This window comes from Lactuca virosa, chromosome 3, assembly GCF_052849685.1.
Source record: "Lactuca virosa cultivar CGN04683 chromosome 3, Lactuca_virosa_CGN04683_v6, whole genome shotgun sequence".
NCBI classification, from domain to species: domain Eukaryota; kingdom Viridiplantae; phylum Streptophyta; class Magnoliopsida; order Asterales; family Asteraceae; genus Lactuca; species Lactuca virosa.
Window position 1 is genome coordinate 255,235,379 of NC_136428.1, and position 23,553 is coordinate 255,258,931.

Here is a 23,553-nt window from a genome sequence, read left to right on the forward strand (position 1 = left end):
ACGATAGATTCGCATTTATAACAATCAATGTTAATTTCATCTTCCTTTAATTCAATAAATGGCAAAATCATTTTGTGAATTTTCTTACTAATCTCACAATCAAGGTGCAACTGAATAATGCTAAAATATAACCTTTTTTCAATCAAACAAAAAAATATTACGTTGTTTTAAAAGCATTAAATTGTCTCGTTGCAAATAAATTGACTCATCCCTAGACTTAGACAGCTCTGACTCAATATTCTCTATCCATATTCTTCGTTCCTCACTCTTTGACGAAACCCTGCTAAGTTGATCGGTTGAATCAGAATTTGTTAGACGAGTTCGTTTTAAACTATCACTAATACTGGAAAATGTAAATTTTAAGTCATCTTATTCATTTTCATATCTGGATACTGGAATATTAAGAGATTCGAGAATAGAATTTACCTTACTGATCAACTGTTCGCATTCATTGATCTGCTCAAGGACGAGTTTCGCAGCGAAACAACTATCATCTCCACGTTCACTGTCAGTAGCATAACCTCTCATCTGTGACACATCGTTTTTCACCATCAAGCACCTTCCTTCATAGTGTGAATCCTTACCTTTCGCAACGAAACTCTTACCATGAGTAGGCTTGCGAACCTCCTCATCTTCCGAATCTATGGACCAAACTCATCATCAGCTTTATTTTCCTGCACAATTAAAGCAGGCATAGAGTTATCAGCATTCTTTTTCTTTTTGATTTCCTCCAGCTTTCGAAGATGGAAAGCCTCATCATCTTCTCCTTCCTTCTTCTCAGTCAGTCTACGCAGCATGCACTCCTTGGCTAAGTGATTTTTGCCATGACAATAGTTGCAATCATAGCCGGAGTCGCCCAAGAGCTTCTTCTCTTTCTTGTCTTCATCTTTATGCGAACCGTTCGCATTTTCTTCTTTCACTTTCTCAGAGCTGTAACTGCCCTGCCAGTTTCGATTCTTGTTACGGTTGAAATTTTTCTTTGTAAACCATTTTGGATTCGACACCATCATTGCAAACACTTCTTTGGAGAGTTCACAGTCAGAGAACTCAAAGTCTGAATCATCCTCTTCAGCAACCTTCTTTCCCTTTGCAATAAGGGCCAAAGATCCCATCCCAGAAACTACTTTTGATTCTTTTGTCACCTCATCTTCATGTGACTTCAAGATGCCAATAAGCTTGGCCAATGAATAGTTCTTAAACTACTCGTCTGCCTTTACTGTAGACACCACTGCCTTCCACTCAGATCTGAGTCCGTTCATAAACGTGACTTTCTGTTCAATTACTTCACGTCCAATACCATGCTTCATCATCTTGCTGAGAAGATGATTGTAACGGTTGAAGGATTGGCTCAGATTTTCTTCTGGCTTTTGTAAAAAGGCTCCAAACTCAGAAAGTAAGAGTGCTTGAATAGAAAGTTCAAGCTCAGCATCCATGGAGTATAATTCCTTAAGCCTATCTCAGATGGCTTTGGCAGTGTCGCAGGAACTAACCAACCAAAATGTTTTGGGAGGCAAAGCGAATTGAATGATTCTCATTGCCTTGACATTACTGATCAGTTTGTTCTTCTCATCTTGAGGAATATCCTTCACCTCAAGTAGAAGTTTGTTGTAGTCAGATTGAGTTTTAATGACTCTTCTGGTTGCAGTATGAACAAAAGCCCCTAGAGTAATAGCTTCCCAGATTAAATAGGCATTGTCCTCCAAACCAAGGACATAATCTTCAAAATGAAGTGCCCACACTTCATATTCGTTGGGAAACAGGATAGGGATCCTGGTGGTTGATCTAATGCCGCTAGATAGATTAATGGAGTTGATGTGAGAATCGTCGTGCTGCACGATGATAAGATCTTTGAAACCTGTTAAGAATCAGACGTGTAAAACTGAAATAGTTTAGGGTAATATTGAGATCACAAAACAGCGTCAAAAACACAGTGATGACGGCTAAACAAGATCCAATATTAACGGAAATCCTAATAGCTCTTTAAACAGAAGAGATATGTATAGATTACACAGTCTCCTCCTCTGATACCAATTGTTGGGATATAATCCTTGATAGATCGAATAGATTCAAATAGGAAAAGTAAATCAAACACAGAATATGAATCAAGAATGTGTCGAATGATTAAAAAGCCATAGCCTCAGAAGAACTCGATTAAGAATTGCTACTGTAGAGACGTGTAGGGTTACAAAAGTATTTCCAAAAGATTACTAAACAAGATGCATGCATGCACCTTAAATAGTCTAACCCTAATAATAAAAACCGGATGGACATGCCCATACCGGGTTACAAAAGTGGACTTAAAACAGCCCAAGACGCAACAGATATACCCACCAATATTCTAATATAATATTCTAAAGTGTTATTCTCATTTATTTTTGTTAGAATAATGTGTTATGTATTAATGTTATTATAATAGAATATTCTAAAATGTTACAATTTAATGTTATTTGTTGTTATTGATTTTTCTTGAACAGATAGGATTGTCTTTGTCTTTATTAGGTGTTGTTATTTAATAGATAGTTTGTCAGGGACCTCTCAACTACACATAAGTCATAACTATCTAACTTGGTATTTGTTTATATTTTAGTTAGGGGGCATTAGTTTCAATCGGATAGTATTCAACCATATAAGATTTATTTTATATGACATGCATTAACTGGATAGGTTCTGATATTCTTAAAAGTTCAGACTTTGTTAGGATCTGATAGTTTTAAATCTTTGTAGTTGGTTTCTCAAATTTTCTTGCCAATAAAATAATTACAGTTTGGTGTTTGACTTTTGACTGTTGCCATTAATTATAGAATGTTGCTGATTTTTCTGAAGTTGTCAAAGTTGGTTGTCATTTATGGCAGTTTGGTGTTTGCTTATAGTTCATATAGATGTCTCAACATTCATTGGCTTCTGAAACATAGTAGACATATTCATATAGATGTTATTGAAATAGAATATTTCGAAGTGTTAATCTTGTATTCTATTTTTTTTATTATCTTTTTTCTGATATTATTTATTCTGAAAATCCATTGAACCGTAGGAAAACAAAACATGAAGATTACAGATGAAAATATAAAGGAAGAATTTAAAAAAAGGGAAACAAAAGGTGATTTTGGAAGATGAAACAAAAAAAAAGAATATGAAGAGTACAAATGAGACCATTGAGAAAAAGAAACAAAAAAACAACGGAAGATATAATAAAAGAGTTTCCATCAATCAATACTCGAATAAATCTCAGAGGTATGCTTAAAGTTATAAGAAGTTTAAATTTGTCTCAAAAGAAATGTGTAAAGAATATGGGTTTTGGAACCCTTTTGGAGTTGCACATTAAGAGTATTCCACTGAATCTTGCACATTTTGTAGTTCAACATTATGATCATCAACGGAACAATATTGTGCTTGGTAAAAAAAAATTAAGATCACAAAAGAAAAGATTCATAAAGTGTTTGGTATACCATTGAAGCTTGTTTGATTTTCATTTTGTTGACACTAAGAATGAAATGTATGCTAGATGGGAAAGGCAGTTTAGAAAAAATCATGAATGTCTGTGGGTTCAAAGAAGCCATTCTAAAATCCAAAAGAGATAATGATATCTTCAAGCTAAATTTTCTTTCTTTGTTAGTGAATATGTTTACTGAATCAAAATCTTATGGAACGTGCATCACATATCATATTAGAAGACTAGTTCGAGTTGAAGACATCCCATGCGTTGATGGGTGTGGGTACTTAAGGTACTATTTAAAGAGTACAAGATCACTATGACATCAAGATAAAAAATGATATTATCATGGCCCAATGCTGTTATTGATGGTACGATTTTTGTTTAATTATTTTAATTATTTTTATTTATGAATAACTAATATAATTTACAAACTAAAATCATGAAGCTACATTACTGTGCCAGTCTTGAATATGAGCGTTTAATCATAAAGTCAAAATTTCCAACACCTATAATGTGGTCAACATAGGATTTGTGTAAAATATAGTTTTTTGAGATTGAAGATGGTGGGTTGGAGTTAGAGAAGTTGTTAACACACAGACACAAATGACGAGAGATCATAATGGGGCCATCCCATGTGAAAGGCACTATGACACTATTGAGGTAACTTTAACTAAAATATAGAATATAATTTCTTTGTATTAGGTTAAATAAATGAAAGTATGTTGATATAATGGGTAAAAGTAGATGTACATAGTTTCTGTAAGTAGAAAAATTAAAGTATGACGTTGTTATAAAAAGTTCTAGATATCCTTGTATTACATGCTTAAGGTTCATAGTAAATATTCTAGTTATTTCGAGATGATAAATTATTACATGCTTATAATTCAAGTCTATTATTATTTTTCAGGAATGTGAAGGGAATTTTGAGAAGATGTTCAAAAAAGTTTCATCCCGAAAGGAGAACATGCATGAAATTGTATCTGATTGTATATCAAAGTTTCCAGATGACGGTATAACAAATTAATTGAAAAAGAAGTTCATTAAGTTATTTTCAAATACTATTTTTTCAAGTGCCAATAAAAAAATGAAACCTAGAAAAAAGGATCACATGAAAGGGTTGAATCTGAAAATGGTGACATAGGGAAGAACGATATAAGTTCTTAAGATAAAGTTGTGAATTTATTTGAGAGATTCAATTTGTAGAATGTTCTTTTGCTTCAGGTTCTAATAAGACGTGCACAGGATAGAAATAGAATGCAAGTCACTAATTCTTTGATATTGCCATATCCATACATATATTTAGGCACTATTTTAATAGATTTATGCTAAATTTTAGTTAATAATGAAGATATTTGGTACTTATAATCTTTAAATTCTATTTTCTAGCTAAAAAGGACATTATTGAAGAAAAAGGACAAGAAGTGATGAATACTAGAACTTGGAAAGAGTGAAGCTTAAACGGGAGCTTAATAGAGCTTAAAAAGGAAGATAAATCAAGCAAAAATGCCCCCCACGGCGTGGAAAATGAAGACCACGTCATGTTTATAAGAAAAATCATGATGTTTGTGCAAAAACAGAACTCATGACGTGAGCCTTATAATTCTCATGTCGTGAGGGCGAAACGTTTTAGAAGATCATTACGCAAAAGCCAGGTTTCCTTGACAGATACAAGTTGATACTAGCTCACAATTTGAGACCTTAACTCTGACGATGTGTGGAACGATTTAAGGAAATTATAAATATACCTTTGCAAATTCGAGTTTGAGAGGTTGGATCTGATAACCTGGAGTTATTGTCGAATTTAGAAGTCAAAAGAGAGCGAAAACAACCCTTGGGAGAGAGAACAATTCGAGATTAAAGATTAGAATATCATAAGTTACATTCGATTTGCATTAATTCAATCGTGTCGAATTATATTGATTTAGTGTCTTTACTTTTTGCCATGAGTAGCTAATTTAGCATACTTTCATTTAGTTAGATGGAACCTAATACTATTATTTAGTTTCTTATTTTATGGATTATATGAATTTGGTTTATGCATGTGTTTGATTATCATTACCTAGCATGTTAAAGTTTGCATCTTTGTTGCTTTGCTTCAAGTTAAGTGTAGTTTATTCACCATTTGAATTGCATGAACTTGTTTACCGAGTAGTTTATGACCATTAAATTACTAGAGATATGATTAGCCATATCTTAGATTAAGTGATAAAGGTAATAACTTTAGCTATGTTGGAGAACATAATTTGTTCATAGTTGTGTTTAACTAACTGTCTTGATCATAGATAATTATTTTATATATGTCTTACATAGCCCAATCATCATTAATAATCAATTATGGGTTTGCTTGTGTATGATCAGTACATTGTTGTTCATGAATTAGTGAAAATATTAGTAGATCGGATCAAGATAGCTAATTACATATAAATTGGTAACCAACTTCGTTAATCCATAAATATGAACTAACCATAGGAAAAAGGTGGATTCAAAACTAAATGAAAGTGTTTTTATTGGATGTTATTTCTGCTTACTCTCTTATATTGTGTAATGAGTTGTGTTTCTTATAAATAGGATGTGAGTGACACTCTTTTATGTAATGTTCATTTGGAGACTTAGACTAGAGAGAGAATTGTACAAGACCCACTTTGTATTTTTTTTTTCTAGATCTAATGAGAGCTTAAACCAGATTTATTTAGTCCTTATCTTCATGATTCTTAGAATGACTCACTAGATCTAATCAATTCCGCATATGTCATCACAATTTATGCCACTACAATTGGTATTAAGAGCGGGTGTTCTTGATTTGATCATGAATTGATCCATGATGATATTTTTGATTTGGTGATTCTTCATTGTGTTTTGATCTTCGTGTTTTACAGAGTTTTGGATTCTAGAAATCGAATTGTTTATTGATTCTATTCATAATTCGATTTCCTTCACTAGAATTCAAGTGATTTTTGCTTTCTCTCTCTCTAGAAAACCCATTCAAAATCAATTTCTCTCTCTTGAAAAACGTAATATCTTGTCGATTGATCAAAGATGGTGGACGTGCAGCATGATTCTTGGATTGTGATCATTAAAGATGTCAAATACAAAGTCATTGAACAACAATTCTATGGATTAATAGTGAAAGGCGAGTTGATTTCATGTAATACTTTGGTTTCTTATGGAGGTTTGAAGGATGATCATGGAGGATTGATTTTTTAACCACTTTCGGAGATTGAATTCTTGGCTAAAATTTGCAAGAACATGATATCTTGGAGAGATAATTTAAAGGAAGGAAAAGAAAGAGATTTGTTTGATAAGGAATGCAGTTCTCTAATTGAACACCCAAATGATCTTCTTGCTCTTAAGTTTTTGAAGTTCAAGACTATGGAGCTCAATGTGATGTTCTTGATGTTCTTGAAGTTCATGACAAGAAGATTCATGTTGATTCTCATGAAGATGAAAAAGTTTTTTGGTCGATTGGAGTTCAAACCGATGATATTTTGTGTTCTTGTGATTCGTTTGAAGGAATGATTCCTTATCGAAAGCCATCAATCCAAGAAATTCACAAGCATCAAACTCCAAAAGATTTGATTCAAACTTGTAAAGTTAAAGTTGTCAAGAATGAAGTTGTTCTTGAATTCAAATCTTCAAGATGCAAAAATATGAGAAAGAAAAAGAAGAAGAAGATCAAACCTAAAAACAAGTGGGCTTATTTAGAAAAATCATCAAATGTTGTTGTGAATCTGAAATTCATGAATCAAATTTGGGTTCCAAAGCAACAATCTTTAAGAGTTGCAATGAATCTGAAATCAAAACCCAAAAGTGTGGATGGTTCTTGTGAAGATGGTGCTAGATCGTTGAAGAACACGAAAAACAAGTTGTACAACACGCATTGTGGGTGGTACAATGTTCAAATTGGAGATTTTCTCGTTCCAACAAAAGAAACAAGATCTTCAAAATTTGATTCATTCGTTGCAAATGGAACTCGGATCGTCAAAAAGGTATCTCAAATTCTCAAATGGCTTCTAAAACGTCCATGATTTCAATTCGTGTTTTGCGTTTTTCATTTTTGATCGATTTGTCTCATTGGATCAAATCCGTTTCTACCCCCATTGAATGATCCAATTAATTTTTTTTAGATCAAACATAAAAATTAAAATCAAATTTTATTTTTTGATTTGCCACTATTCATTCAAATTTGTTTTCGAAGCCCAATCAAATCCAACTTTAAGCCCAATCCAACAATCTTTAATTGTTACTGTTCGTTCTTTGTTTGAGCCCACATTTCGATTGTATATCGATCAGTAAATCAAATTGATATCGTCTATCTTGCATCTGTGGAGTTTAACATTCTCAATCAAAGTATACGAAACCTTTATTTCGAAACTCCTTTGGAGTCAAAATCTATATTGACTGATCTTGTTAATTTGTGATTCTAAGTCGCATGTCTTTGCTTGGATTATTTTCGGCTTGTAAGATATCGATTTAGAAATCAATTTTAGTAGGACTCAAATCGATTTTGATTGGTATTGATTGTTGAGTCTTGAGTCGAAATGGATGTTTTGAATTTCTCTTGGAGTCGATTCATAATGTCAATGATTGAAGAACACATGTCGACTATTCAAATCGAATAGTCAATCCAAAAGTCAAAATTGATTATTTGATTTTTGATTCAGTAACTTTCGATTCGTAATTGGTTGCTAAGTGGTGTAGTCGACATCGACTTTATGATCTAAATCAGTTTTGGAGTTGAAATTGTCTGGATATCGAACGCTTTGCGGATAATATTGATTTTGACCAATGAAATCTTGAAGTTAAACGGAGTTTATTTCGATGTAAATGTTGTTGATTGAAAGCGAAGACACATTGTATACTCAACGAACTGTTATGGTTATCAATATTGGAATTTTGGACATCGACTGAAAAATGAAGAATGAGTTTGTTGGAGTCGATTGGGGTTGTTGATTGATGATTTTGGAGTCAATAATCAAAGCCTTGGGGATCGATATTTGTTGGATTAGGTGTCTAAGCCCTTAACTATAATTGGTATGTACTTGAATTGATAGCAGCACAGTCCTTTTGGGTTGCCCTCAACCTAGCAACTGGACAAGGAAATTATGAAAGGAGAGATATTAATTTATAAGATTAATTAATATATATATAAATGATTTATTAATATGTTAATGGATTAATATATTAATTAGAAATCATTATGTTTAATTAATTGTTAGCCAGAAATTAATCAGAATTGATTTTGGGGTTAAAAGAATTAATTATAAGGTGCAGGGACTAGTTTGCAATTATCTAATAGTTGAGTGGAAGGCTCTAGAACCCCCTTGGAAGAGGGTGGACGAAATCTTTAGGGGAAACCCTAATAATTTCGTCCATAGGGGCTTGGATAAGGCCCTTGGGTTTGCTGAGGCCCTAAGCAAAGGATAACTAGGGTTTCCCTTAAACCCTAGATCCCTCAGCTATATAAGGAGTCTCCTGGTTCATGTTTTTGGTGACTCTTTCTTTTGAAGAAACCCTAAGGCCGAGATTTTGCATACTCCCTCTCCCCTCTCTCTTCTACTTTCCTTCTTGCTAGTTTGGGTGTGATTCCATTAGAGGCATTACACTTGTGGTGCTAAAGCTTCCAAGAAGATCAAGATCAAGATCAAGGGAATATCAATTGTTTGCTATAACAATTGAAAGGTATGTAAACCCTAAACCCTAGTTTGTTAATTTCGAAATTAGCCTCTCTCCTCTAGGGTTCTTGTTTTGCAATTCAAAGTTGTATGTTCAATAGTTAAAACATAGATCCAAAGTAGGTTGCATGTGAACTTAGGAATTGTTTTCTAGTTTATTTGTTGTACCTAAAACCCATCAATATTGATGTTTTGGGTTGACTGAAATTAAAGATTGAGTATTGAGAATGAAGGGCCAATGTCGATGGTAGCAATTTTGATTTCGAATGTTACAGATCAATGACATTGAAGGTCAAGAAATCGAAGTGACAGTCGATAGGTTCATTTTCGAAGGGTTATGGTTCGACAGAGAAGGACTTGTGAGACGTGAGTGATTCGCTATCGATGACCATTTGTGCTTCGTTAACGAAGGGTTGGAGTCGATAGTTTGATGTCGATGGCTACTTACTGTAAAACGAAGGATTGATTTTTGTTTTCGAAGGGTTGTTTTGATTCGTTGTTGAGAATCATAAATGCTTCATTAACGAAGGGTTGAGTTGAAAAGAGAAGGGTTGAAGCAAGAGGTCGAAGTCGAGTAGAGAATACATGATGTTGATGGCAAGTTACTAAAGTGAAGGATGTGTGTTTGATTTTGACTTTTCTTAGTCAAATATCCCATTCGCTTTCTGGGTAATGAAGGGAAGAAGAAAACAAACAGTTTCGATTTGGGTATCTGGTCATTTAACGATTTGGCAGAAATGATCCACATACGAATTGATGAAAACAATTTGTGAAGAACGAAGAAGTTCTCATTTAGTCCCTGCAGTTTAGACATGTTGGCAGAAACTATCCAACTTCGAAATAGGACTAACAATTCTGAGAAATGGAGAAATTTATAGTTCAGCCCCTGTAGTTTATGCGAATTAACGCTTTATACCCAATTTCGCAATTGGAGGAGTGTTTAGCATCTGAGACTGTTTCTGGCGCAACGGTCCCTGCAGAATTCTGAAAGTGGCAGTTTTTACCCGATTTTTTCGAAATCCTTGCAACTCTCACACAAAAAGTCGAAAATTTTCATAAATTTGGAAATTTTTTATGATTGTTTTTCCATGCAAGTTTTTTGCGGATTCATTTTTGGCACACATCAAGGGGGAGTTTTGTGATGATTATTCCTCAGGCGCTTCTCACCCTTAATGGGTTTTATAATCATTTTTTATTATAAAAAGGGAGAATGAAGAGTGGGTATTCGAAGCTTCTCGGGTATTCATTTGCGGATTTGAAGACCGGTATTACTTCGAGGGGGAGTTAGTATTGATCGCGCGATCTCGTTGCATATAGAAGTCGGGACATCAAATCCTAACTTTGAGGGGGAGAATGTTAGGGTGCAAAGTCATGCTTGGATGTTATTTGTGCTTACCCTATTGTATTGTGTAATGAGTTATCTTTCCTATAAATACGAAATGAGTGACACTCATTTATGTAATGTTAATTTGGAGAGTTAGACTAGGTAGAGAATTGTATAAGACCCACTTTGTATTTTCTTTCTAGATCTAATGAGAGCTTAAACTAGATTTATTTACTCGTTATGTTCATGATTTTTACAATGATTCACTAGATCTAATCAACTCTGCATATGTCATCATGATTTACACCACTACAATTGGTATTAGAGCGGGTGTTCTTGATTTGATCAAGAATTGATCCATGATGATATATTTGATTTGGTGATTCTTCATTGTGTTTTGATGTTCGTGATTCGTCTTTGTGTCTTGATAACAGTCGTTTTTAGTTAGTTGTTTGTTAGTTTTAAGTTAATCAGAACTTGCAAAATCATATAAAATCCCCCTTTTAGTTATTGTTTGATTTAGATTAATTTTTAGTAATTATTGGAGTATACTGAATTTGTTCCCTGTGTTCGATACCCGACTATGTGTTATTCTATTTTCAATTAGGTACACTACCTTAGATGTAATAGTTAGTTAAATTAGTTGGTTTTAACTAGGATATAAATTACATATCAAGTTTTCGACGTCGTTGCCGAGGAACGACTATATCAAGTATTAGTTTAACTGCTTTAGGTTAATAGATCCTTTTTTCGGGGTAAAACCCGCAAAGAGTTATTTTTCAGCATTAATTAACATTTTCTGAAATTCAAAACTCACGACATGTGCATTCACGCTCACGACGTGGGAACTACATCTCAGATTTATATTTAGTTTAATTTATCTTTTCCTCTTCTGTATAATTTACCACGTCGTTGCAATATTTACCACCTCATGGTAATTGAACGGTTAAGTTTTTATTATGCTTTTGTTCGGTTTTACGTTTTACTTTCATTTTGTTTCAGTAGTATATAACCCACGGATTAATGACACCATTGACACTACGGAAGATCCGAAGTTAGCATTTCATAATAAGAAGAACAGACACTTTGGAGAATCAAGCAACAAGCCAAAAAACAAAATCAAGTTCGAAAGCTTTGAGAATACTCCTACCAAAAAGGAATCTAGTTACGATCCCGAAGCAGAATCATAAAAAGAAGAAAGCAAACTAGAAAGCAACAACGAGATGGCGAACATTGCGGACATGTCTATGGAGGTATACAAGAAGCGAATTTGTGAGGACACTGGTTCGGGCCTTGTGCAACCTGAAATTACCGTCACCGCCAACTTTGATCTCAAAGGACAGATACTTTTTACGCTATAGGGTATATTGTTCTACAAAAAAGATCATGAAGATGTATACAAACACCTCGATGAAGTCAATGACATCGCTAATTATTTTAATATTTCGAATGTACCATGGGAAATGGTGTTGCTAAGAATGCTTCCGATCACCTTCAAAGGAGTAGGTAAAGATTGGTTGAAGGCACTCCCACCCGGTGCAATCACAACATGGGCATAAATACTTGAAGAATTCATCCAACAATTGTTCCCACCATCGAAGGTTTCTAAAATAAGAGGGTCATAGCCAATTTTGAGCAACAATCAGGGGAATCATTGTATTAAGCGCGGGAGAGATACAAGGGATTACTAAGAAAATGTCCCCAAAATAATCTTAATGTGTAACAAGAAGTCTCGACCTTCTACGATGGGGTAAAGGTGACGACAAGGCAACTCCTTGAATCTCAAGGACCATTAGCAAAGAAGAATCTCGTTGAAATTAAGGAGCTAGTTAAAAAAATCCAAGCATTCAAGAGAATACCACAACCCTCGACAAGACGGACCAAGGGGAATTGAAAATGGTGCTTTGGAGGACATGGCGGCAGTTTTGGCAATGTTAAATAACATGGATCCAAGAATGACGAAGATGGATCAATCCATACACGCAATATGTATGGGTTGTGAAAATTGCAATGGGTCACATTTAAATAAAGATTAATATTTAGATGAAAATCGGAATAGAAAAGCTCAAGTTTGTTACTCTAGTGGAGACCGATTTGATGAAGATTAGAGAAATCCAAAGAAATAATGGTTTCTATATGAAGAGTACAAGAAGTAAAAAGACGAAAAATATAGGCAAACCGGACGGGGCTTCTACCAAAAAGAACAACCACAACCCAAAAAGAAGGTGGACTTAGAGTCAATGCTTAATACGTTCATGGAGGCTTCTGAAAAACGACACAATGCAGCAGATGCCACCATGAGAAACCATCAATCTTCCATAAAAAACATTGACACTCAACTCAGCCAATTAACTACACTAGTTAATGAACGGTTAGCACCTAAAATTCCCAATAATAAACCGCAACCTCATGTCATGGCCATATCCACTAACGAATACACCATCTCTGAGTTTTTAGAGGTGTTAGATGAAGACCCAAAGCAAGCCAATCCACAACTAAAGCAAAAGATAATCAAATAAAAAATGATGTTGATACCCAGTTCTCACGTTGTGAGAAACAAACCTTCACGGTGTGGGACCAGTCTAATCAGAAAAACTCCTCTTTTTCAAGCCATATCAACCTCTGTTATCGTTTCTTTCTTGAGTATGGGCACATCCATTCGAAAAAAAAGCACAAGAGATTTATCCAACAAGTCAAAGGTATTCCAATCAATACCCCATTTATTGAAGCCTTAGCTAAAATTCCGGAATACGCTAAATTTTTGCAAGATCTCCTCGAAACTCGTCAAAAATTAGAAAAGACATACAAGGTGGTTCTTAGTTAACAATGTTCAATGGTATTTATGGAAGAAATACCAAAGACAATGGGAGATCTCGGATGCCTTACTCTACCATGTGAGTTTGGAAATAACATGAAGACATTTACTTTAGCCGGTTCTGGAGCTAGTATATATTTAATGCCATATTCATTTTATCAGAAGCTTAACCTTCCAGAATTAAAGACTACAAGGATTACAATTCATATGTCCAATCGTTCGATGACTCGTCCTAGAGGCATAATTGAAGACATCTTAGTTAAAATTGGGAAATTTTTCTTTCCACTCAACTTTGATGTAATAGGAATGAAAGAGGATGAAGATGTACCTATTATCCATGGACGCCCATTACTTAATACCGCACGAGCCTTGGCAAATATTCCTGAATCTAAGCTCACCTTACGAGTGGGAAAAGAAGAGATGACATTCGGAGTTGAGGACGGATTTCAGAAGTCTAATATTCAAAATGAATTGTTCTTTGTAGATGAAGGCAATGAGCTTGAATAATTGGAAAAACTAATGGAAGAAGAGGTCCAAACAAGAGACAAGTCTAAGGAAGTAGTAAATCCCATTAAGCCGAGAGCCTCAATACCAATGATCTTTGAAGTCTTTGCCTTTAGTACACTAAAAATACAAGAAGAAGAGGTTTGTGAAAATGAAGATCTAAGCTCAAGTGATGAAGAGGGTAATCAAGAAGGAAAGGAGGTAAATGTTTCCAGATTGCATATAGACAATAAGGGACTCACTGAAAATCAAGTAAAGAGCTTAAATAATTAAAAATCCAAAGGAGTTAAAAGAAAGCACGAGATATGCAACGTTCAAACAAAGAAAGCAAATTCCAAGAAGGCATATATAAGAAGGGTTCAAGCCTACAAAAGGAAGTGGAAGGAGAAAAAAGAGAAAAGGGAGATCCCACTTCCACCCGCAACAACTTAGAGTGAGGAAGGAGTTTGGCTCACGGCTCCATTAAAAAGAAGCGCTTCTCAGGAGGCAACCTAAGCTCGATTTTCATTTTCTTTTCTTTTTGCTTTTATTTTTGCATTTTAGGTTAGTTGTATTAGTCATCTTCCATTTCCGAAATCAAGTGTGGGGTCCCTTTTATTTGTTATACTATTTTAAGAAGATTTTTTTTTTAATTTATGATACTTAATAAAGTCCACGTCATGGCCAAATTGTACCGTGTCATGGCCCTTTTATAAAAACCCGATGAAACTAGTGAAATAAGATTCACAATGTCAGGACTGAATCTCACGATGTGAGACATAAAAAACATGGGACCATTACTTAAACAAAACAGATGCCATTTGACCAATTTTTTATCCTTTTCACTTACAACGTGACTTCTGACTTGGTCCCCCCAACTCAATTTCGGCTAAGAATCCAAGTTTTCTCCTTATTTCTTACGTTATCATCTTCAAAGGTATAGTTTCTATGTTTTTTCATACTTAATTCCACCATTTTAAGAATTTACAACTTAGGGTTTATGTTTAAAGTTTGATTTGGTCGAAAATTCCCCCGATTTGGTATGAATTAGGACTTGCATGTTAGATTATCGTGCAATAAACTACCATTAGAGAATACCCTTACTGATTTTTGGACTCCATTTTGTTTGATTAGTAACCGATTTCGAACTTCCTTTCAAACGAAACTCACGGTGTGAAGATTGACCCTCACAACGTGAGCCTCGTATTACAACTAATCTGTCGTCTGTCGCTGATGGTTTTGCTTTGTTTTTGTGTTGGGTTTGTTTGTTATTTTTTTAACAGGTATCTTGGGACCAAGAAGATACATTCCCTAAGAGAAATAATATGTTGATATTTCTAGCCTACACCCTCTTTATCGATTCCCACGAAATGTTCCACAATCGATGTTGAACAACTACTTGAACTGATTAGGTTGGCTATATAATAATGAGTTTGCTCTAGCACCTGGTATTGATTGGTCTTGGCTTAATGGGGTTGTAATGGTGGTATAACTTGAAAGCAATTGGAAAAGGCAATATGTAGGAGATGGGTTTACGTTTAGATGTAATCGGCGGTGTAATATTTTCTCAATTCAAGAGCCAGTTTTAGGGAATTGTCTGTGGAGTTCTTTTCTACGGTTAATTTTGAAGAACGGACAAGTGATCCAACATTCAATCGGACTCTTGCATTTCAACTGGGACACATCTATAGAGAATGTAGCTTACTTAGTTTTTCTTGGCGAATGGGATTATACATGGAAGATGAAACACAATCACCGAATTTCATTTTAATTTTATAGAATTATGTTCGGGATTTCACTACCGAGAGGATTGATGTGCAGTTTTGGAGGAATATTGCAATTCATGAACATAGTTCTCAGGATTCTCATGAAGGGAATATTCGATCACCCATTTATAGATTCTTGCATTGTTTGATCACATTCACCATCAATCACAAGCACCATGGTGATAAGGTGCCATCACAAAATCTCTTCTACCTTTGGAGCATTATCATGCCGAGAGTACTTTGTGATCTGCCTTATATGTTAGCAAGATTCTTGGGAACTAAGGCGGTAAATTCTCGGGCCGGTAGTCTAATCACGGGAGTCCGTTTAGTTACACGATAAGCATGTTCTTATGGGATATTGAGTCCAAATTTTGTTTGAAATTTGACTCGCTTTAAGGATTCTGATCTAACGACTCAATTTTTAGGTCTTAGGCGTGTTGTAGAAAATTTGGGTGGGGGATATGGCATACCCCTGGAAGATGAAGAAGTACCATTAGAGCATCCCGAGGAACAACCACAGCCACGAGCACTAAGTAACATGAGGGATAGAGGAGAGCAGGGTCGACAACAACAACAATTTGGGGAAGGTGTCCCAACCGACTAGTTTCAAAGTTGGGTTGACACTTTTCTAGACAAATTACGTGGAGGAGTGAACTATCATAACGAAGCCATAGACGTTTTGTTTTCACACTTTCACATCGAGAGTTCACCCACCATGCCATCTCACTATCCTTATATACTGACATGGGAAGAGCTTTGGTCATGACAAAACGATTGTTCAGGACCTAGTGGATCAGGAGGAGATGGAGATGATGAATTACTTATTTATCCTTTTTATTTGAGTTCCATTTTATTTTCTTAGTTTATTTTTGGTGTTTTTAATTTGTGTATTTTTACTTTTATTTGTTTTGTTTTGAAGACATGTAACCGAATGGTAGATGTTGCTTTTCTTTTTGCAACCATTGGTTTGTTTGTTCACATAACCATTTCATGTCGAGAGAGAAAGATAATAGAAAAGAAAGTTGTGAGAGTTAGAGATAAGAATCGAAGACCACACTTTTTGATAAGTGTGGGGTGACAATCATGTGCAATTTTAGAGAATAAAGGGAAAATATGGTCTTAACTATGTCTTAACGACTTAAGAGTGCAATAGCATTTGCACGATGTGAAGATTTTAAAGAAGATGTATAATTTGTCATGCCAAGTTCTCACGATGTGATCTCTTTACCTCACATCGTGAGCTTGACATAATCACGATTCAAAAAAAATTTAATCTAGACTCACGTCGTGGCTATCTATACTCACGATGTGGGAAATAAAAATCGTGTTTTTGTTCTTTATTTCGATCATAAAACGTGTCGTATGCTTTCCCACATTTTGGGTAAGGAACAAGTCTTACTTTGAAGATTTTATGCACCACACTTTTCGAAAATGTGAGTTTTTGGTTTACATTTTGTCGGCAAATTCAAGTGTACCAGCAAGACCCAAGTTCTAGTTACATATTCAAGGTGGTCGAGTTTTCCACACACTATCAGAAATCGATCTCGCCACTACTACCAAGAGGAGTCAGTTCATTTTTCTCCCTTTTTGCTATTTTTATTTGTTTTTATTGTTTTATGCATACAATGAGGGCAATGTATGAAACAAGCGTGGGGTAGGGGGTCAAAAAAGGAACTTAAGTTTAAATTGGAAAGTAAAATTGCTAGGTTAGGAAATTTTAAAATTTATAAGTTTTCTAGACTTGAAATAATAATCTAAAAAAATTAAATCTAGTGATAATTTAAAATTTTGCTAATATTGTGTGGTATGATCCGATGCGAGTCCAAATATTTACTTGAGCCAATATATGTTATAGTGTATTTGTGGTTTCCCTTTCCTAGTGAATGATATAAAAAGATATGAAAGGAAATCTGGTAGTTTAAAAATTTTATAGATCTATAAGGATTGTGAATATTTTGGATTGGAATTTTTTTAGGAATTCTAGACACAAATACATGCATTGCGGTCTTGGGATAATGGTTGAGTTCTAAATGAATTGTTTTATGCAATATTGGTAAGTTAGAATTTAGTTTTGCTTGGGGCAAGCGAAAGATAAGCGTAGGATATTTTGTTATTGCCACATATATACACATATTTGATGGGTTTTGAGCATAACTACATCCTATGTGATCATGCAACCCTAATTGCTTTGGATCTAGGTTTTTCACTAGTTGAACATGAAAACTTGAACACCAAAGCAAAACCCTAGGAACCAGTATATAAATCAAAATCTATATATAAATAGGGTGTAGATGTTTACCTTACTTGTTATGTAGTAACAACAAGAAAACCTTATAGATCTTGACTCTTGAAAGCAAGTGCCTCAAATGTGAGACCTCTAATGGCTTGCAAACACTTCTATCAAGAGGATGAGAGGAGAGAGGAAGGAATACACCAGAATTTCGGCTCGGGTTAGCAATAGAAAGCATAGGCCGAAACTTCTAGGAGGTGGGGTTTGTATATAGCTGATGGCTGCTAGGGTTTGCTAGAGGAAACCCTAATTCCTGCTTAAGGGTTAAGCAGCCCATGGACTCCTCTTCTAGAACCCTTGGACGAAAACTTATAGGGCCTACCTATAATTTTCTTCCACTCCATTCTAAGGAGTCCAACAGCCCAGTTTCACAACTATCAATAAATTGCAAAACCGCCCCTGTTCCTTTAGTCAGTTCCTTTAATCCCAAAATTAATTCCAAAGTAATTTCTGATTAAATACTAATTAAATAACATGATTTTTAATTAATATATTATTCTCATAATACATTAATAAATAAATTTATCAACCTCTCTCTCCAAAATTCATTCTATCAAGTTGCTAGAGTGAAGGCAACCCAAAAGGACCATGTTACTATCAAATCAAGTACATACCAATTATAGTTATGGGCTTAGACACATAATCCAACAGTCTCCAACTTGGATAAGTCTAATAACTATGAGTGCAAGTATGACCTCAAAAATTTGACTAGCAATTGTAGCTTTCAACAGCCACTGTCGAACTATGACCTAGTCAGTTACGTGTCCTAAGATAAGTAATCATATAATCCTCCGTTCTGCAAGATATCATGTGGACAAATGACATGGAATAGAATCATTCTCAATGTCCAACATTTTGTTTCTCGATTTGTGATCTGAAATGACAAAGAACTTAATTGAACACATCAATTCAATCCTGACCGGGCCCGGCACATAAGTCAATACCAAATCATCGAGGGGCCCAAGATATCGCTTTTACCCCTTGGGATAAATGGAACAGATAAACATTGACTTATATGCTTGTACTACCTACTCATTAAATCTTACACAACAATATGTTTTATAACATCAAGTTACTAATGTGTTTACGCATTATCAATACACAACCAACTCGTAAACAACAAGTCAAATATCTCGGTTTAAAGATTATACGATATTATCATCTCATAATTACTCGTGATAAATTCCATGAAGTAATTCTATGAGCGTGGGTTTAGTCCAATACTAAAATCCTCATTTCAAGAGTACTCATGAATGTTGCAGCAAACCTTTGCCATGTCTAAACACCTGGACAATCTACAAACCAATTCATGACAGTCTTAATTCATTACTTACTACCAAAGTATGATCGACTGTGGATGTTTTGAATAATCCAATTATTCGGGAAGTAAAAATGCAAAAGAGAAACACAATGATAATAAATTGACAAAAGATAATAAGCAATACTCATAAGTAAATCTTCATTACTTAATCATCAAATGTCAATTACATTTATTTGTTACCATTCTCTAAATATTTATCTAATCACTAAAACTAATATCATCTTTCAGACCAATGCTCCTCGCATGTTGAACGTGCTTGATCCTACTCAGACCCTTTGTGAGGGGACCTTCTTCTACCCAATGTCTGATGAAGTGGTACTTTCTGGTGATATATCTAGATCTTCCATGATCTCTTGGTTCCTTGGTCAAGGCAACCGCTCCTTCATTATCATAGAAAATCTCCATGTGCTCCTTTATGGCTGGCACAACTCCAAGCTCTCCAATGAAGTTTTTCAACCATATAGCCTCCTTTGACGCTTTGCTCGCCGCTATATACTCTGATTCTCATGTAGAATCAGCTACGGTCTCCTGCTTGGAAATTTTCCAAGTCACAAATCTTCCATTAAGGGTAAACACCCAACTTGACTGAGAATGGACGTTGTCTCTGTCTGTCTGAAAGCTGGCGTCACTATACCCAGTCACTCTTAAGTCATCACTACCACCAAGTACAAGGACCTAGTCCTTAGTCCTTCGTAGATACTTAAGTATATTTTTAACCGCTATCTAGTGAGCTTTACCCGGGTTTCCTTGATATCGACTAACCATGCTTAAAGAAAAAGCCACATCAGGACGAGTACATGTCATAGATTACATGATCAATCCAACGACGGAAGCATATGAAACTCGACTCATTTCTGCTATCTCATCATCAGTACTCGGACTCTGAGTTTTACTCAGTTTGGTATTGCTTTGGATAGGTAACTCCCCTTTCTTGGAATTCTCCATACTACAACGCTTTAGCACTTTATCCAAGTAAGTACTTTGACTAAGTCCAATTAGTCTTCTACTCATATTTCTTAAGATCTTTATTCCTAGAATATAAGCAACTTCTCCTAGATCTTTCATAGCGAAACACTTTCCAAGCCAAGACTTAACCTCCTTCAAGGTTGGAACGTCGTTTCCTATGAGTAGTATGTCATCAACATACAATACTAGAAATCTAACTATACTCCCATTAGCTTTAGCATATACACAGGACTCATCATCATAACCTAGAGAAACCAAACTCTTTGACTTTCTCATCGAAGCAGAGATTCCATCTTCAAGAAGCTTGTTTCAATCCATAGATTGATTTCTCAAGCTTACACACTCTATTAGGGTACTTAGCATCCACAAAACCCTCTGGTTGATTCATGTATACATCCTCAACCAAATTTCCATTAAGGAATGCGGTTTTGACATCCATCTGCCGTATTTCATAATCATGAAACACAGCTATGGCTAGCATAACCCTAATAGATTTGATCTTAGCTACTGCTGAGAAGGTCTCATCATAGTCAACCCCCGGGGTTTGAGTAAAGCCCTTCGCAACCAGTCGTGACTTAAACGTGTGTACCTTTCCATCCATGTTAGTCTTCTTCTTGAAGATCCATTTGTACCCAACTGTCTTACGACCTGGTACATTGTCAACCAAGTTCCAAACTTGATTGTCATACATGGACTGGATCTCGCTGTCCATTGCCTCTTTCCATTTAGCAGACCCAGGGCCCGCCATGGCTTCCTCGTAGTTAGAAGGCTCATCCAAACTTATCAGTGTACTATCGTTGATAAACATATCACCATCTGTAATTATATGGAAACCATAAAACTCTGGTGTCATTCTAACTCGGTTGGAACGTCTAAGAGGTAATGACTTGTCAATCGATTCAACAGAAATTTCTTCCTCGGGTTGAGCGCTAGTGTTAGAGGTTCCTTCATCGTTTGACTCTTGAATTTCTTCAAGATCAACTCTATTCCCACTATCATTTTGCATATGAGTTCCCTATCGCGGAAAACTCCTCTTCGTGCTATGAAGACCACGTTGTCACTTGGTCTGTAGAACAAGTATCCAAAGGATTTATGTGGGTAGTCGATGAAAATACATCGCTCACTTTGAGGTTCAAGCTTGTCGTGATTCTCCCGTCTAACGAAAGCTTCACAGCCCCAAACCTTGATATGTGCCAACGAGGGAACCTTCCCTTTCCATATCTTATGAGGTGTTTTGGCAACCTTCTTTGTTGGGAGCAGATTAACAATATGGGCAGCAGTGTCTAAGGCATACCCCCATAATGAGATTGGTAGCGAAGCTCGACTCATCATGGAACGAACCATGTCCAACGAGGTTCGATTATGCCTCTCATCCACACCATTAAGTTGTTGTGTCCTAGGAGGTGTCAATTGTGAAACAATTCCACATTCCTTGAGGTAGTCGTGGAACTCGATACTAAGATACTCACCACCTCTACCAGATCTGAGCATCTTGATCTTCCTTCCCAATTGATTTTTGACTTCATGTTTAAACTCCTTGAACTTTTCAAAGGTTTCTAACTTGTGCTTGATTAAGTAGATATATCCATATCTGCTATAATCATCTGTAAAGGTCACATAAAATTGATTTCCATCCCATGTGGTGGATCTAAAGGGCCCACACACATCTGTGCGTATGAGATCCAACAATCCTTCACCTCTTTCACAAGAACTAGTGAAACATGATTTAGTCATCTTTCCAAGTAAACATGACTCGCATGTATCATCCGACTTTAGGTTAAATGATTTCAATACTCCATCCTTTTGGAGTTGGGAAATGCGCTTCTTGTTGACATCTCCAAGATGACAATGCCACAAGCATGCTTTATCTAAACCATTAGATACATCAATTTGTAACAAACTATTTCCTAAATTGTCTACAATCATCACAGTTTCATATACACCATCACAAGGAAATGACTCAAAATAAAATACACCATTATAATAAGCATTAATAGAACCATTCTCATTATTGAAAGAATATCTAAAACATTGTCTGTACAAACCATGAAAAGAAGTAACATGCCTCGTCATTTCTGATGAGTAGCAACAATTATTTAAGTCTAAACACAACCCACTACTAAGCATTAAAGAATAAATGGCGATCTTGGTAAGAGGTGGCGATCTCCTACTGCCTATTACCAGGTTTATATTCCCAAGCTCCACATTCCTACTTTCTTTTAGTCCCTGCAAGTCAGAGCAAATGTGAAAACCACATCATCTATCAAGGACCCAATAATTAGAATGCGATGAGTTTTTAGACAAAATAGTGTAAATACCTGTCGAGGTAGGCTTGTCGAGGTAGGCTTGATCTTCCCATCCTTAATATCCTGTAAGTATTTGGGACAAATTCTCTTCCAATTCACCTTGTCTTGGCAGTAGAAGCACTTTGTCTCTTTTGGATCTGAAGCAGGAGGGGGAGCAGTACTGGATTTTCGTTTGGATCCTCTACTATAAGACCCTTCATGAGAATTTCCCTTCCAGTTTTTCTTTGAGGGAGCTTTCCTTTTTTTCCCTTCCCATGCCCAATAGCCAGGACTAGAGTAGCAGCAATAGTTGTAGATTCATCACCTTTTCCCTTTAATCCACTTTCAGTGGTTCTTAGCAAACCTTGAAGTTGACTCAATGTGAGTTCCTCCTTGTTCAAATGATAAGTCATTTTGAACTGATCATAACAAGAAGGAAATAAGTGCAAGACTATGTCAATATCCAGCTCGTCATTGAAGTTTACATTAAGTTTAAGCGAACGATCCACATAGTGATGCATGCGTTGCAGGTGGCTCGTGACAGACTCTCCGTCCTTCATCTTGGCGGTTATGAGTGACCTGACTATCTCATACCTTTCTTGACGTGCTCTTTGATGGTACTTTTCCATCAAATCCTTACACATCTCATAAGGCCAATAGTCCTCATAAAACCGATGCAGCTCAGGATTCATAGTGGCCACCATAATGCATGACACTTTGGCAGCATCTTTGTAGTGATCCCTATACTCAGCTATTTCTTCAGGAGTAGCTTTAGTTTCATCTATCTCGTTCAGCTCTTTATCGAGGACATATTCATTGTCCTCGAATCGCAAGGCCATTCTGATGATACGAATCCAATCATTGAAATTAGAACCATCGAATGTGACCCTCGCACAAATGTTCAAGAGGGAGAAGGTGTTCGAGGAGTTGTTGTTGTTGTTGGAGTTTGAGCCAGAAGCGTTGTTTGAGGTAGACATCTTGAAAAAGAAGAACAAGTTTTTGATTAGATAAGAAATCCTTAATATAACACACATATGAAATATTAAGGCTAGGAACCAACACAATAATTCACAATTCAAAACAGGGATGTCGTAATCCAATTGTAAATTATTTGAAGGTAGGTAAATGACGATTTACCAATTCCACCACGAAAAAACAAAATTTAAATGAATTAGGTTTTAGATGGAATTCCTAGATC

The 23,553-nt window shown here is 35.6% G+C and overlaps 1 protein-coding gene and 1 non-coding gene across 2 annotated transcripts; one reads left to right on the forward strand and one right to left on the reverse strand.

Moving 5' to 3' along the window:
- Nucleotides 1-12,036: 12,036 nt before the first annotated feature.
- On the reverse strand, nt 12,037-12,142 carry LOC145168086 (small nucleolar RNA R71). The gene has a single exon (XR_013741676.1). It is a non-coding gene; the product is annotated as a small nucleolar RNA R71 (small nucleolar RNA).
- A 1,120-nt stretch (nt 12,143-13,262) lies between these two features.
- LOC145164541 (uncharacterized) lies at nt 13,263-13,751 on the forward strand. Its single transcript, XM_079083253.1, has one exon. It carries the CDS (start codon nt 13,263-13,265, stop codon nt 13,749-13,751), a length of 489 nt encoding a protein of 162 aa, XP_078939379.1.
- Nucleotides 13,752-23,553: the final 9,802 nt, after the last annotated feature.